This window comes from Halteromyces radiatus, assembly GCF_025201355.1.
Source record: "Halteromyces radiatus strain CBS 162.75 chromosome Unknown BX664scaffold_2, whole genome shotgun sequence".
Lineage (NCBI taxonomy): Eukaryota > Fungi > Mucoromycota > Mucoromycetes > Mucorales > Cunninghamellaceae > Halteromyces > Halteromyces radiatus.
This window is the reverse complement of record NW_026251688.1, coordinates 1,258,149-1,272,841: the sequence shown is the minus strand read 5'-3', so window position 1 is coordinate 1,272,841 and position 14,693 is coordinate 1,258,149. Positions and strand designations below refer to the sequence as shown.

Genomic DNA, 14,693 nt, shown 5'->3' with positions numbered 1-14,693 from the left:
TTGGACATACGGCAATTATTGGATCGGATACGTGACCTTCAAGCAAAACAAACAACATATCAAGATACCAAAGATGAATTGAATGAAAAACGAGAACGATTAATACAATTGGAAAATCAAATCAAATATGATCATGAAACATTTGAAAAAGGCAAGTACAATCCCCTATCCATGGCGTACTCGATAAATGAAAAACCCATTATAAATAATTTGTTTTGTTATTAGAGCTGAAGGCAGTCAAAGAAGAAAATGATCGTTTATCTCAACAATTAGTCCAATTCGAACAACAAGAATCAAACAAAAGTTCAAAAGCGACAACAATGGAATCAACAAAAACCATTGATCAACAACAAGAACAGGAAATGGCTATGGAAACCATTATGGATTATTTGAATGAAGATAATACTCGATTACGACGACTTCTGGAAGAAAAGGAACAAATCTGTGTCGAACTACAACAAAAGATTTTGAAACAACAACAAGCACAGCAAGGTGAAGGAGATGATGATATATCAAAGACTAATCAATCTCTTCAAGAAAATGGAACTCATGTGGATGTTTATGGTAAGCAACATATATATATATATATATATATATATATATATATATATATATATTATGAAAAGAAAGAAAGATTCATCTTTTGTATTTTTCAATAGAATCAATGATGCAATTATTATCACCGCTCGTACCACGACAAGAACCAAAAGATCCAATGGAGATACAAATGGAACGAATGAAGGATATGTTACAAGAACGAGAAGACCAAATCATTGCTTTACGGAAAGAAGAAAAGGTAAATAATAAAGAAATAGGAATACAAATGTGGGAATGATGAAACTTTATTTAATTAAATGATAGATTTTAAAGGATGAACTGATGTAAGTTGAAACCATCATCATGCATTTACATATATATATATTTATATTTATTTATATTGTTTTAGGAAATTGGAATCTATGGATAAACGGCAAAACATGAGTGCGGAATATATCAAGAATGTAGTATTGAAATTTCTGACATCTGAAAATAAAGAGGTAAGAAAAATATATATATATATATATATATGGATTCTTATCTAACTTTTTTTTTATTTTAGTTCCTTGTACCTGTAATAGCCAAAGTCTTATTCCTTGATCCCAATGAAACTGAACAACTCAGACGTGCTGCTTAGTTAGAAAGAATCATTATTTGTAGAATAGTTATCTGTTTAGATTGATCTTATTTTTAGAATGTCATTTTTCCAGTGATGCTATTATGTATCACCCATTTAAAAATGAATAAAAACCCAGACGTATTCCTTCTTTTCTTCTTCTTCTTTCTTTTTTCTGTATTTTTTTTTTTTTTCACTGTTATCTTTTTTTTTTCTTTCAATTGCAATGAACGGATTTCCTTTAGATACCTATTTTTATATCAAGAATCGCAAGAATAGCACTGTACTAGACGTGTATGATGGAGCAACAACGGTAAGTCTTATCGTCCCAATACTATTTAACACTTGACTGATTTATCCACCATTCTTTCTTTTCAATGTCAACCTTATAGGAAGATGCGAATATTGTATTATGGCCTCAGGTAAAGAAAAAAAAGTGGCAAATGAATATATCTTGGACATACATACCTGCGTGGGTATGTATATGTATGTAGAGACTATTTTTGGGTACCTTTATCATATGTGTTTTAAGTCGTGGTGTAGATGCGGATAGACGGGCCGATGAATGGAGTTCTCGGAATGACCGAAAATTTGGAAGACATGTAACTAAACTTCAACTCCCCTTTTTTTATGTATTCTATTAGAAAATGAATGATAACCATAATCAGGTACCAACAATGGCAAGAGGGAAGGTTTTTTTTAGACTAATTCTCTCTTTTTTTTTTTTTTTTTTTTTTTTTTTTTTTTTTTTTTTTTTTTAATATTTTATGTGACATTTCCAGCTTTGGCGATATGAAGATGGCTTTTTACTCAATATGAAGTCCAAATTAGGTAAGCCTCTCTTATTCATTTTGGATGGCAAATCGATCAAATTTGTTCTTTTCTTTTTTTCACTAAATCATGGATGACTTTTTTTTTTTTATTATTATTTCTTTTAGCTTTGGATGTTCGTGGTGGTAAATATTTTTCCTTTTTTTTTTTTTTTTTTTTTTGTTTCTACAAACCTTATGATGCATATTGAATCTGATTATATATATATATATTTCATATAGGTGATCTCAAGGCCGAAACTCATATTGTACAATACGGACGCAAGATTACCATGTAAGTCAAAAAAAAAAAAAGAGATAAATAACAGGGATGATTGAACATTTTTCTTTTCATTCTAGGGCACATAATCAACGATTTGGATATCGAGATGGTTATTTATACACTTTGGCTGATCCACGACTTGTTTTTGATATCAAAGTAAATAATCATAATCATAATGAATAGAATGGTACTCATCCTCTATTTGGAATGATTTGGTTTTTTTTTTTTATTAGGGTGGTAGTGATAAGGATGGGGCTAAATTGATCTTGAACAAACGTAGACATCATTCTCATGAAGATCAACAATGGACGATTGAACCTTTCGATACTTCTTCTTACAGCAACCCTTATCAATGAATTATTTATTTATTTATTTGAATAAAGAAATTGATCATGTCCTCATGACCAGATGGTATTTTTTTTTTCTTACATCAGACAATTTCATTATATAAAAAAAGATTCAAAAAAAGGACCATATATATATATATATTTTTATTATTTTGGTATTATTTTTTTTTTTTTATAGATGATGGATATAAGAAAGGGGAAAACTATATAGAGGGATAAAAAAAAAAGGAAGGATAATAAGGAAATATATAAACTAATCACGGAGTTCAAGGCAAATTGAATGAAATCGCATCCAAGGTATCATCATATGTATTAGGCTATAAAAACAAATCACTCGTCAATTATCCATCCAAGTTATATTTTCTTTATCTTTTACTTACCAAATTGTGTTGTTGCAATAAAAGAGCATGATGTATTGACATATGTAAAAGATCCATCAAAGGTGCTGATTTTTGTTCATCCAAAGATAATATATTCAATAAATCCAAAGCCATTCGCTCTGCTTTTTCATTGTCTTTTGCGATCTACAGAAATATATATATATACATATATATAAAAACTATCATATTTTATTTTATTTTATTTACCTTTGTCGTTTTTTGTTGTTGTTGTAACAAGTGATCAAGTTGTGCTTTATGTCGGGTCCATATTAAATGATCTTGATGATACTTGGATTCCAAAGCAGCCAGACGAGCTTGTACTTGATGGCGTCGTTCGATATCATTACCTAGACGTTCCTTGACAACATCCAATTCCCCACGTAGTCGTGTCATGTCTTTCTGATGTTGTTCCTCCAGTGATTGTAATTTAGATTGCCAATGTGCTTGGATAGCCGTACCATCCTTGGAAAGAGAGGCCTCCATGTCTCGTAACTTATTGCGCCATTGTCGATCGAGTTCATTCTTCTGATCCATATGTTTTTCCTCCATCTCTCGTAAAGCGTGATCCATCTTGGCTTGTTGTTCAATCCTCCATACTTCCTTTTCAGTAGCAAACTGTTCCCTGGTTTCTCGTAACGTGTCTTCGTATTCGTTTTGGAGGTTTTGAAGTCGTGCTTCCATATGCATCGTCAAAGCACTATTTTCATTCATAAAATTATCCCGAAGTCGTTGTTGTTCCTGCACATGTGCGTCTGTCAAGGCTTGAATCTTCTTGTTATGGTCTGCGATCATGGTTGTATAGGATGTTGAAGATGGAGATTCTATTGATGATAATATCATATCGTATCGTTGCTGGAGTTGTTCATATTGCTGTTTCTGTTGGACCAATTGCCGTTCAAGTTTTCGAATGTGTTGAGTGTCGTTTGAAGGGGTAACAGGTGACGAAATGGATGGATTATCCAAAGTACTAGCGGATGGAGTTATCGGAGAGGTTGATTGTTGTTCAAGATATTGTTGTAAGATTTTTTCTTTTGCTTCTAATCTTGAATGTAGATTGGCTACCCTTCGATCATTTTTCTTTTGTTCAGCTTGTAGTGTTGCTTCCATTTGTGCCTTGATGCTTCGTAAATTCTCTTGATGTTCATCATTCTCTTTCTCTAATTGTCGTTGTAATTCCAAAACCTATGATGATAATCATTAAATTAAAAAAAATCAAAAGTTGAAATATTTCATCATTACTTACTTGATTCATCCAATTTTCATCCATTTCTTGTCGACGTTTTTCCCAAGTAAGTTCTTTCAGTTTGACTTCTTTCAGTAACTATAGACTGGTTGAGTGAGATAAGAAAATAATAATAATAATAATATAAAAATGGACTTACACTAGACGTATTTTTTTCATAGGTAAGTTGATCTTGCTCTAGTTTTTGTTGTAACCTTTCAGCACGTTCTTTGTTTTCCTTGGCTTCACGTAAGATCTATTATAAGTAGAATGAGATATATATTATTGTTATTATTTTAATTTCTTACTGTTGCTTTTTCTAGTTCCCATTCATCTATAGGAGCAGAAGGGCCAAAAGTAGTTTGCCGTTCTACACCTTGTTTTTTTCTTGTGGCAATGTCCATAAAAAAAAAAATAAAGAAAAGGAAAAGAAAGAAGGGAAGAATCCTATTTTTTTTTTTTTTTTGTTTTGTTTTATAATACAGGTCTATGTGACACAAATCTTTACTGCTGGTTTGGTTGCCAAGACTACCAATATTCATCCATTCGTCCGTGTCATTATGCAATAAATTCATAATATTATTATCTACATAGAAAAGAATATTTTATTATTATAAATAAAAACTGTACAAATAAATATAATATTCCAGAACAAACTGTATACACACTACAAAACTAGATATTTCTTAAACTATTCTTCCATGTCTCCATCCTCTTGTTGTTCATCATCATCACGTGGTAAAGTATTGATAATAATCGAAAGCATATTTTCCAAGTCTTCTTCATTAAATCGTTCTTCGCATTCTTCAATTAACTATAAAATATAAACAACAAAGCTTAGTTGAATAATAATAATAATAATAATAATATAAAGATTTACCAAATATATTTCAACAGCACTTCTTGGTCTTAAATTTAGTATTTGTAACTTTTCACCAAGAGTCAGGGAATAGGGTTGTAATTGATCTAAAAAGTTTTTGACCTGATCAACTGATTGGGTACTAGTAGGAGTTCCTTTGAGATATTCTATCACCTAATAATTAAAAAGAAAATAAATGATCTGATTTTATTTTGATCCTTTCATTATCTTTTTCTTACTTCAAACTGAATAGTTCGTAAATGTTCAGGGTATTCGACATTAGGTTGATTGGCTAACACTTGCTTTTGGTAATCATTTCGTTCTTGTAATAGACTATAAACTTCAAAATTACTGATAAGTGCAGACCGAGCGTTTTTGATGATCATGAGTATAAAGAAGAAGAAGAAGGAGTGTGAAAAATAAATATATGTATATAAACAAGAAAGAGAAGCACTTAAACTACACATCTTTTTTTATCTTTCTTATTTTATTTCCCGCCGCTGCTCGTTTGGGCAGAGCCACAGTTCGTTCAAACCAAACCAAAAAAAAAAAAAAGAGGTACTTACATTGGATAAAAAAAACCCCAATCTATTGTAAATTGATTTTATAGTATGTTATAAAGTTAATCCATCATTATTAACTTTAAAAAAATAAAGTGATAAGCTGTGTGGCTGATACGCCAAACATATGAGAGTAATGAAAATTGGTGGAACATCTCAAAATTTCTAAAAGCGGAACTAGCGAGAAAAAAAAAAAAAAAAAGAAAGAACCGAATTTTTTTTTTCTCTTTTCTATCTATCTTTCTTCTTTCTCATCCACTTTTTTTTTTTTTCTTTTTCTGTTATCATAATGGGTTTATTTAGTGCTCTTGATACCATAGTCCATGGTGGAGTTGCTCAACCAGAATCATATGAAAAGAAACAAAACTATGAATTTGCTGAAGAACTAGGTAATAATAAAAAAAAAATAAGAAAAGGAAATATATTCATATTATATTATTATAGGTGCTGGAACTTTTGGTTCGGTCAAAAGAGCAAAACGTATATTTGACAAAAAGGAAGTGGCCATTAAAGTGATTCCAAAAAAGATTGTGAAAGGACATTATGATATGGTATTTGATGAAATGAAAGTTTTACAAAAATTGAACCATCCTAATGTTATTGGGTTTTATGATTGGTTTGAATCAAGGTAAGTAAAGAAGAAGCAGAAAAAGAAGAAGAAAAGGGTAACTAATAATCTTATATAGAGACAAGTTTTATTTGGTATTTGAATTGTAAGTAAAAAAAAAAAAATGATTAAAAGAAAGAAGAAAAGGAACTGATCTCTTTTATTACTGTTATCATTATTATTATCATACTTTTAGAGCTACTGGTGGTGAACTCTTTGAACGATTATTTGAAAGAGGAAAATTTACTGAAAAGGATGCTGTATTGGTCATAAAATCTGTCTTAACGGGTCTTGAATACCTTCATGCACACGATGTGGTTCATCGAGGTAAAAAAAAAAAAAAAAAAAAAAAAAAAAAAAAGTTTTTATAGTTTATTGAGTTGTGTTACATGACAACCAAATAATTCACTTATCATATTTGATTACTATATTATAGATATGAAGCCTGAAAACTTATTATTCAAGAATAGTGATAGTGATGCTGACCTTGTTATATGTGATTTTGGAATTGCCAAGGCTGGTGATGAAGATAGTTCTTTAAATACTGTATGTGGTTCTCCTGGTTATGTCGGTAAGTAAAAAATGAAAAAATAATAAATATAAATAAAATAATTAACGTGCCTTTTATTTTTTTTTTTCTGTTACATATGTATATATATATAGCTCCTGAAGTCTTGTTACGAAAATCTTATGGAGCTCCTGTTGACATGTGGGCTATTGGGTATTATTTGCATAAATGACATTTCTGTATCTATACTGATTTTTTTTTTTTTGCTTTATAGTGTAATTACTTATACATTGTAAGTATTATCTTTCATCATCATTATTATTTATCTAATTTAACTTTTTTTTTTACTAATTTATAAATAGACTCTGTGGATATCAACCTTTTCAAGCGGAAGATCAAGTAGAATTAACAGATGAAATCACCCATGCGAGATACGAATTCCATGAACGATATTGGCGTAATGTATCTCAAGATGCCAAGGATTTTATTCGCCAGCTTTTACAGTTAGATCCCAGCAAACGACCCACAGCAACGGAAGCTTTGAAGAACAAATGGATGACCGGCAATGAAGCATTGGATGTAGATATTTTGGATACAGTTCGTGAGAATTTCAACGCTAAACGTAAATTCAAAAGTGCGGTACGTGCGGTCAAGGCAATGAATAGGATGCGTTCTGGCAGTACTTCCACTTCCACTTCCAATGGTGTCAAGGATATCTCTTCTCTTGTTTCTGCTCTTGGTACTAAAACAAATTCTACCAATCCTCCTGCTGTTGCCAATTGATCCTATTCTCATTTTTATTTTTTATTTTGATTATTGTTATTACTATTATTATTATCATTATTCTTATTTAGCCTACTCTATATTTTCTTTCTTTTGTTTTTGTTTTTATATTGTACTATCATCTATCCCTTATTTTTTTTTCCCCTCTATTCTTCCCATATTATTAGCCTATATTGTTGTATATGTTTAGTTATGAATAAAAAGGAATTGTAATAGCACTATCATAGACTTTGGAAAAACAAATGATACAATATCAAGTAATTATTTTCTCTCTATTACCATTCATTTAATCCCTCTACTTTAATACTGTTGTTGATAATAGATCCAATCATCCGTTTATCTTATTACTCAGCCAACATACATAAGATCCAGGGCCTTCAAAAAGTAAAAGTTTGTATATGTGTTTATATATAAATTGAGATAAAAAAATCATCATGAATACTTTGTTAGTTGTTATTATTTTTTTTTTTTTTTTTGGAAACCTCGTTGTGCCAATGTAAAAGTAAGACTACCAATATATATGTATAATGATATCAAATATGTTTTCAAATTTGAAGAAAAAGATTGTAAATATTTCAACTTTATTGACCAAATGAGGGGATTTTGATATACATCGATGGAAAACAACCATAATAATAATAATGATAATAATAATATGATAAAAGAAAAAGAGAGACAAAAAAAAAAAAAAAAGAGGAGCTAAACTATGGATGTGAAAAGGGAAGAAGAAACATGAGATAAAACTAACTATAAAATGGGGGGGCAAGGATATTTCGTTGATGATGTTTTAAGATGTCGTTTCTTCTTTGTCTTGTTTTTCTTGACTTGATGATGATGTTGTGTTGTCCAAAGCAGGTTTCTCTGATTCTTTTTTGGTTAATGTGTCTGTATCACTTTTTTCAACGTCCACATGTTTCGTAGTAGATGCACTAGACGCCTTGTTGACTATTGTTGTTGTTGTTGCTGAGTTTGTCGTTGGGCTAGATGATCCTATTGAAGTAGATGCATTTGATGTTGATGATGGTGATAATGACAATGGCACATCTGTAGATGCTTGTGAACTTCCTTCTGTTTGTTGTGAAGATGGATGAGAAGGTTGAGGAGATGTTTGTGATGTCGATTGTTTTTGTTGTGGTTGTTGTTGTTGTTGTTGGGACGTTGGAGATTTTACTTGCTGTTGTTGTTTCTGCTGCTGTTGTTGTTGTTGTTGTTGTTGTTGTTGTTGCTGTAAATGATGTTGTTGTTGAGCTCTCAATGCTACATTCAAGGTGGTGGACAATTGATTGGCGATTTGAGGAGGTAGTTGAGCTATAGCTTGGGGTAAAAGTTGAGCAATCGTGGGAGGAAGAGGATTGCGAATAGGATCCAATAAATGCTGCCTGATAGTGTTCTGTAACTGTAATTGAAGCTGAGCCTGTACATTTGCAGCTGCTGCATTAGGAGGTGGGGTGTTGGTGTTTGTTGATGATGTTGCAGGAGGTGGTGTTGATGTTGTCCCAGACGAAGTAGTGGTAGTTGCATTAACAGTCGTACTGGTCGTTGATGAAGGAGATGACGTTGGTAAAGATGAACCTGTTGTTGTCGTTGTTCCTCCTTCTGTTGGAATGTTTGTTGTCACTGTGGTAGTTGTAGATGCCTTGGTAGCTGTGGTAGCTTTTGATTTGGATAATTTACGCTGTTTGACTTTGTTGTTCTTGATGTTTTGAGAAGATGCATCAGGATCTGCGATTGTTTGGTCGGTATTAGCTGATGTTGGAGAAATTGGTACAGTGGTAGTTGACGTTGACACAGTCTGATTATCTGATGGTGATGATGCTGAGACTGACGTTGATGTTACCGTCGAGGATGATGGATTTTCATCTTCGTCTACTTTCATTGGACTACTGTTGCCTTTGGTGTCATCTTTTGGTTTCGTATCATCCATTTCCTTTGTGTTCTTGTCCTTACGTTGTTTTTTCCCAGGAGGTCCTTCTGTGGAGATATTGATGTTGACCTTATCATCATCGCCATCCTTGCTTGATGTTGCTGGTGATGATAATCCACTACTACGTTTGCTATTTCGTTGTTTGATGGGTACATTTGTTGCAAAGATACTGTGCTCCAATTTAGGATCAATTGTCCAGAAAGCACCTTTTCCAGAATCATTATTCGACCTTGGCATCTTGATAAAAGCTTTGTTCAGTGATAAATTGTGACGCACAGAATTCTAAGTAAATAAAAAAAAAAATAAAATAAAAAAAAGTCAGGTAAAATACTTAAGTGAATATACACACACATATATAGATAAACATTACCTGCCAACCAGTAGATGAAACTTTTTTGAAGTATGGATAAGTTGTTGATAAATAGGTATAAATTTCATTCAGAGTCATTCTTTTTTCCGTTGAGGCATTGATAGCTTGAGCAATAAGGTTTGCATAAGAGAAGGGTGGTTTATCTTCTTTGCCAATATAAGGATTCGGTACACCAGGATAACCAATCATAGTTTTCTTCAATTCTTCATCCACTTCCTCTTCCTCATCATCTTCATCACCACCACCACCAGTTGTAATAGTGTTTGTACCATTGTTGTTATTGTCCTGAGGAGCTTTTCGTTTTCGTTGCTTTTCAATCTGTTGAGGAGTCGATATATAACCAACTGAATCAGGTTTGTTCGTATTGTTGCCAGTATCATCCGCGTCCATGTAAGGTAATAAAAAGATAAAGTGTACTTCACCAATGGTGATTTTGGTACTAAAAATAGGAAGAAAAAATGAATCAATAATAATAATAATAATAAAAGGACATCGTTATCTTTCCAACTTACCGGTTTTCTAGTGGAACGGTAATACCACGTTCAATAAATTGGTCATTGACAAAAGCACCATTTTTTCCAATGACCATCATTTCGAATCTTTGTGTTGTAAAATTGTAGAAGAGTCTAGCGTGTTGGCGTGAAACAGACTTTAAATTGCCAAGAGGAATATCCACTTTATCACCTTTTCCTGGACGATTGACCTTTCTACCCAATGTCACTTGTAAAGTACGAATATAATAACAGAAATGTTGACCTTCAAGTTTGGCGTATGCTTGAACGGGTCCTGTATCTACTGAAGTTGCTGTTGGTTTTGAAGGTTCATTCTTTATTGTTGTTGTTGTTGTTGTTGTTGTTTGTGTAGTTTCAGAAGCCAATGCTGGTGTATTGGATTTGGAATTGACTGCAGCCATCTTGTTGTATAGTTTTAATTCAAGTCAGGAAATAAGTAAAGATGCATATGCAATCTTGTAATATTTTGAAGTATAATAAAAATAATAATAATAATAAAATAATAATAAAACTAAAAGAATGGATACGGTTGATAATAAACTAAAGAATGGAAACAAAAATCAAAACTATAATCAAACAAAAAAAGTAAATGGAAATGGGCAAAAAAAGAAAAAAGTAAAAAAAAAAGTATGGTTGACAGGTATTATTTGATTTTGAAGATGGGAGAAGAGAAAAAGAATGGTAATATAAAATTAGAGAAAGAGGTAAAAAGAAAATAAAAAAAAAAGTGGGAAAAACAACAAGGAAAAAGGAAAAATTGAAAGCTAAGAAAGCTCGCGCTGCGGTGTTTGAATGGAAGACACAGCAAATGATAACTGAAGTACTGTTGAGAAAAAAAGGTTGGGTCAGCATACATGAAAATGAGCCTACAAAATAGAAATGAGACGGTTAGTATGAAATCACACAAGTGAAAATGGATTCATCTTGCCAAATTGGGTCAATCATGCACTTACCAGATATTTCCAAATAAGAGAGCCTTCAAATCCTACTTTTTTTTTTTTTTTTTTACTTACAACGCAGGCGTTTAACCGTCGCGGATGTTTGTTATCCGGATTATTGTTGCAACCGAGAGAACACCGAAGGTCGAGATCCAGTTGTGATATAGTTCATCGCCAGAGAATAGATGTTACGAGCTGCGTTATGATCCCGTTGCCATAGACGTCCACAACTTGTGCATGATTGGACGGCATGCAACTTAGATTCACCAACTTTCATGTTTTCCAAGGACTTAGTACCACATTTGCTGCAAACTTGACTAGTGAGATATTCATCAATGTTAGCCACTATCAATCTTCCTTGTTGTTCTGCCTTGCGAAGTAGCTTCCGAAAAATATTTGCAAGACCATGTATTTTCCCTCTGAACATGCGTCTTCCAAATGATCCATCCCCTACACATACGACAGTGGTTATATTGCTTGGTGTTTGACTAAAAGGAAGCTTTTTCCACTTGTTCCTAAAAAAAAAAAAAAAAAAAAAAAAAAAAAGGTGTTTGTCTATCTGTCCTCGATCCTACAAAAAAAAAAAAAAAAAAAAAAAGACTACTTACAATTTTGATTCCTTTGCTGTAGATGGAGGCTGTTCATCAGATGAGGATGGTGGTAGTTGATCGTCAAAAGAGGATGGCGGTGGTGGACGTCTTCTTTTTCTTCGTGTCGTTCCATCTGTTCTAGTTCGAGCCATGACAACTGCTTCACTTGGATGATGATCAGGATCCGGATTGTATTTCTTGCCGCCATTAACGAAGATATTTATCCTTTCGTCTTGTACCTTTTGTTTTCCGATGTAATTGAGGAATCGCAGCCGTTGTATTTCAGTGCCATAGAATTGGACCAATTGGGGTAAAACATCAAGTAATCGCTCAATATACAATTGTATACCTTCCATACTGCTTGTTTTGGGCGACGGTATTGAAGATTCAAGTCGATCGATATTTTGAGATTGTTTTGTTTCACAAATAGTGTTGTTCGTCTTTTTATATCCTGCTTTCACGTAGTACTCTGCTGAGGAAAACTTTCGTACCTGGTGTCGTTCGGAAGGATCGCTATTGTCGACAGCCACGAAGACTTCAGTAACCCCAGGATCTACCCCCCATACCTTGCATTCTTGCATATCTTCACTGGTAATATCGTCAATCGAAAGAGAAGGCAATCGGTCTTGATTCACTATTTTTTTGAAGGGAAAGGAGGTTGCATAGCCATCTGTCGTAAAACTGTTTTCGAAAATTCCATGTCTAGTTCAATGAAACAAAACCAGATTAGTACTAGATCATTCTTCTCTTTTTTCTTACCTTTTAAGCTTCCGCAAGTCAAACATATTAAAATTCGGGTGAGGCTGGTTTGGTGGGATCGGTGTAGAAGATGGAGTAGCCAAACGTCCTAGACCAAAATGATTTAGTATTGTTCGAAGAGATTGATGATCGATGTGTATATATTTGCGTGTGAGTCCTGGAATGGGTATGATAGTGAATAGTCTTGCTTGCTGCTTTGTCAGATATACTGGTGGTGCAAATCTTCCTTCGCGAATCTCTGTTTGTGCTGTAGTAATGGCGTTTTGTATATGCATAATAGATTCAGCGCTGAAGCCAGCAGGTAATTTCTCTGGAATAAATCGTACACCTTCATTGATAATATTTGTAATAGCGCGAGTCAACGATGATCGGCGGCGATGGTCTAATCGTGTCCATTCAGGCAATCCAGATAAAAGATGATATGTCCACGTGCGTTTTGCTTCATTCTGAGGTATGGCCGGTAGTTGAGAGTCTATTTGATTCCATTGTTCCATCTTGCGTAAGATATCAAACATGACAGGTAAGAAAAATTCTGGGTAGGAGGAGATTGTTGAAGTCGTAATAGATTTCGCTGAAGGTACAGGATTTGGTGTTTCAAGGTCCAGTTGTGTCATACCTATACTTCCTACACTTGAGGCTGGAGACGGGATGTCCATTGACTCCGGGAGTGGGTCTGTCGATGAGCTAGCTATAGACGAGCCACGAGATGCTTGTACACTTCGACGTCGAGCTTCTTCCGTAGTAATCAATTCATGTATATTGTTCCATTCGGTACTTGCTTCATCCATGATGGTCAACAGTGATTCATTGAGCTTGTCGTCAATAGCTGGATCGTATTCAATTTCTGGCCAAACTGGAGGGAACTTGTCATCATTGACGGTGGATTGGTAAACAAAGTGAGCAAAATGCATAGCATGATTTTGTGCCAGTTCCTACACACGAGGGAAAAAAAAAAGAGAGATGAGAAGGAGAAGATTTGTACTGATTTGCCTTTACTGTTCTTGTAGATATACTTACAGGAATCATGCGTCGAAGGCGGCCTTGTAAATATGCTATATAGAATCCATCAAAATTTTCGACAACATGAGAAAGGAGATGAGTTGAATAGGTTTGTGCTGTTGAGGATAGAATACCACTGAAAGCAATTGGAGATCGACCAATAGGGGAGGACACCTTTTCACATCGTGCCAGAGGAAATTGCTGGATAAATCGACGAAACACAAAATTGATATTATCACGTGTTGCAGCATCGAAAGTCGACTGATTGGTGAATTTGCCACCTAGTAGTAACTGGAAGATACCATAGAAGAAAGCTTGTTGAAAGAAACATGAGAGCAAAGGTAACCCGGCATCAAGACGATATGTGAAGAAATATAATAAAAAGAGATGACCCTTGATCACAAGTTGGCGATTGAAGTCCACAACAGTTTCCACACCTTGAACAAACTGAGTCTTTTCGTCATCGGTCATATCTAGGAGTAAACCATACAGGCCATGTTTGATCGTGTGAGTTCGGAGAGGAGCACCAGAAAGTTCTTCGTTCTTGACCTTTTGTCGTTTTTTCTGATCAGGACATAAATTACTTGAGGAGCGTGAATGAGTTTTTGCCAATTCAAGACGCCCAGCAGCGATACATGTGGGACACGGTTTGCGATTTGGGTTTTCTAGTTGAAGAGCTTCTTGTCGACCTTGGTTGGCAGTTTGCTTTTCTTTCTTTTCGTCCTTAGACTGGCGTCGTTTGGTAGTCTGTTTAGAAATAGCTTTTTTCTGTCGCTTGTTCGCTACCAAATAATGGGAAAATTAGTAAATGATATTAGCTTATTCAGAAAGAGAATTATAAAAAGTAACATACCTGGTTGTTCATCGTCTGTATCAGCATCTTGTTCTTGTTGCAGTAATTTTTGTTGTTTTTGTAGTTTTTTATTTCTGATGAAATTTTGTACGGTACGTGCCATGATAGATATAAAGATAAGAGGAAAAAAAAAAAAAAAGACTGATGTTAAGAAGAAGAAGAAAAAAAAAAAAGACTGAAATACAGCATGACCTCAATTTCACTGACCTGATCCACTTCTGCCAGCTTGACCCATTT

General features: G+C 33.8%; 7 protein-coding genes across 7 annotated transcripts; 2 read left to right on the top strand and 5 right to left on the bottom strand.

Annotated features, from left to right (window-relative positions):
- The first annotated feature begins 1,335 nt into the window (after positions 1 to 1,335).
- Positions 1,336 to 2,673, top strand: BX664DRAFT_324501 (ricin B lectin domain-containing protein). Its single transcript, XM_051543855.1, has 8 exons — positions 1,336 to 1,466; positions 1,546 to 1,575; positions 1,798 to 1,821; positions 1,936 to 1,984; positions 2,092 to 2,109; positions 2,206 to 2,257; positions 2,323 to 2,401; positions 2,479 to 2,673. Exons 1-8 carry the CDS (start codon positions 1,380 to 1,382, stop codon positions 2,599 to 2,601), a joined length of 462 nt encoding a protein of 153 aa, XP_051402869.1. The 5' UTR covers positions 1,336 to 1,379; the 3' UTR covers positions 2,602 to 2,673.
- Positions 2,674 to 2,709: 36 nt separating this feature from the next.
- Positions 2,710 to 4,737, bottom strand: BX664DRAFT_324494 (uncharacterized protein; the record flags this gene model as incomplete). Its single annotated transcript, XM_051543854.1, has 4 exons — positions 2,710 to 4,154; positions 4,216 to 4,293; positions 4,355 to 4,450; positions 4,503 to 4,737. Coding segments are annotated over 4 exons (1,402 nt in total), but the record flags the coding sequence as incomplete, so codon positions are not given.
- Positions 4,738 to 4,776: 39 nt separating this feature from the next.
- BX664DRAFT_324485 (RNA polymerase II) lies at positions 4,777 to 5,490 on the bottom strand. Its single transcript, XM_051543853.1, has 3 exons — positions 5,293 to 5,490; positions 5,075 to 5,227; positions 4,777 to 5,008 (listed from the first exon to the last, which is right to left on the bottom strand). Exons 1-3 carry the CDS (start codon positions 5,437 to 5,439, stop codon positions 4,886 to 4,888), a joined length of 423 nt encoding a protein of 140 aa, XP_051402867.1. The 5' UTR covers positions 5,440 to 5,490; the 3' UTR covers positions 4,777 to 4,885.
- A 382-nt stretch (positions 5,491 to 5,872) lies between these two features.
- On the top strand, positions 5,873 to 7,578 carry BX664DRAFT_324482 (kinase-like domain-containing protein). Its single transcript, XM_051543852.1, has 8 exons — positions 5,873 to 6,002; positions 6,058 to 6,241; positions 6,300 to 6,326; positions 6,417 to 6,547; positions 6,657 to 6,791; positions 6,884 to 6,941; positions 7,003 to 7,020; positions 7,091 to 7,578. Exons 1-8 carry the CDS (start codon positions 5,903 to 5,905, stop codon positions 7,509 to 7,511), a joined length of 1,074 nt encoding a protein of 357 aa, XP_051402866.1. The 5' UTR covers positions 5,873 to 5,902; the 3' UTR covers positions 7,512 to 7,578.
- Positions 7,579 to 8,187: 609 nt separating this feature from the next.
- BX664DRAFT_291621 (fork head domain-containing protein) lies at positions 8,188 to 10,718 on the bottom strand (the record flags this gene model as incomplete). Its single annotated transcript, XM_051541951.1, has 4 exons — positions 8,188 to 8,925; positions 9,505 to 9,717; positions 9,806 to 10,244; positions 10,318 to 10,718. The coding sequence occupies 4 exons, from the start codon at positions 10,716 to 10,718 to the stop codon at positions 8,299 to 8,301; spliced, it is 1,680 nt and encodes a 559-aa protein (XP_051402865.1). The 3' UTR covers positions 8,188 to 8,298.
- Positions 10,719 to 10,818: 100 nt separating this feature from the next.
- On the bottom strand, positions 10,819 to 11,324 carry BX664DRAFT_324472 (uncharacterized protein). The gene has a single exon (XM_051543851.1). The coding sequence runs from the start codon at positions 11,167 to 11,169 to the stop codon at positions 10,858 to 10,860; it is 312 nt and encodes a 103-aa protein (XP_051402864.1). The 5' UTR covers positions 11,170 to 11,324; the 3' UTR covers positions 10,819 to 10,857.
- A 199-nt stretch (positions 11,325 to 11,523) lies between these two features.
- Positions 11,524 to 14,580, bottom strand: BX664DRAFT_291620 (uncharacterized protein; the record flags this gene model as incomplete). The annotated part of the gene is made up of 5 exons (XM_051541950.1): positions 14,457 to 14,580; positions 13,622 to 14,385; positions 12,605 to 13,536; positions 11,864 to 12,547; positions 11,524 to 11,770 (listed from the first exon to the last, which is right to left on the bottom strand). Coding segments are annotated over exons 1-5 (2,730 nt in total), but the record flags the coding sequence as incomplete, so codon positions are not given.
- Between the last annotated feature and the right edge of the window lie 113 nt (positions 14,581 to 14,693).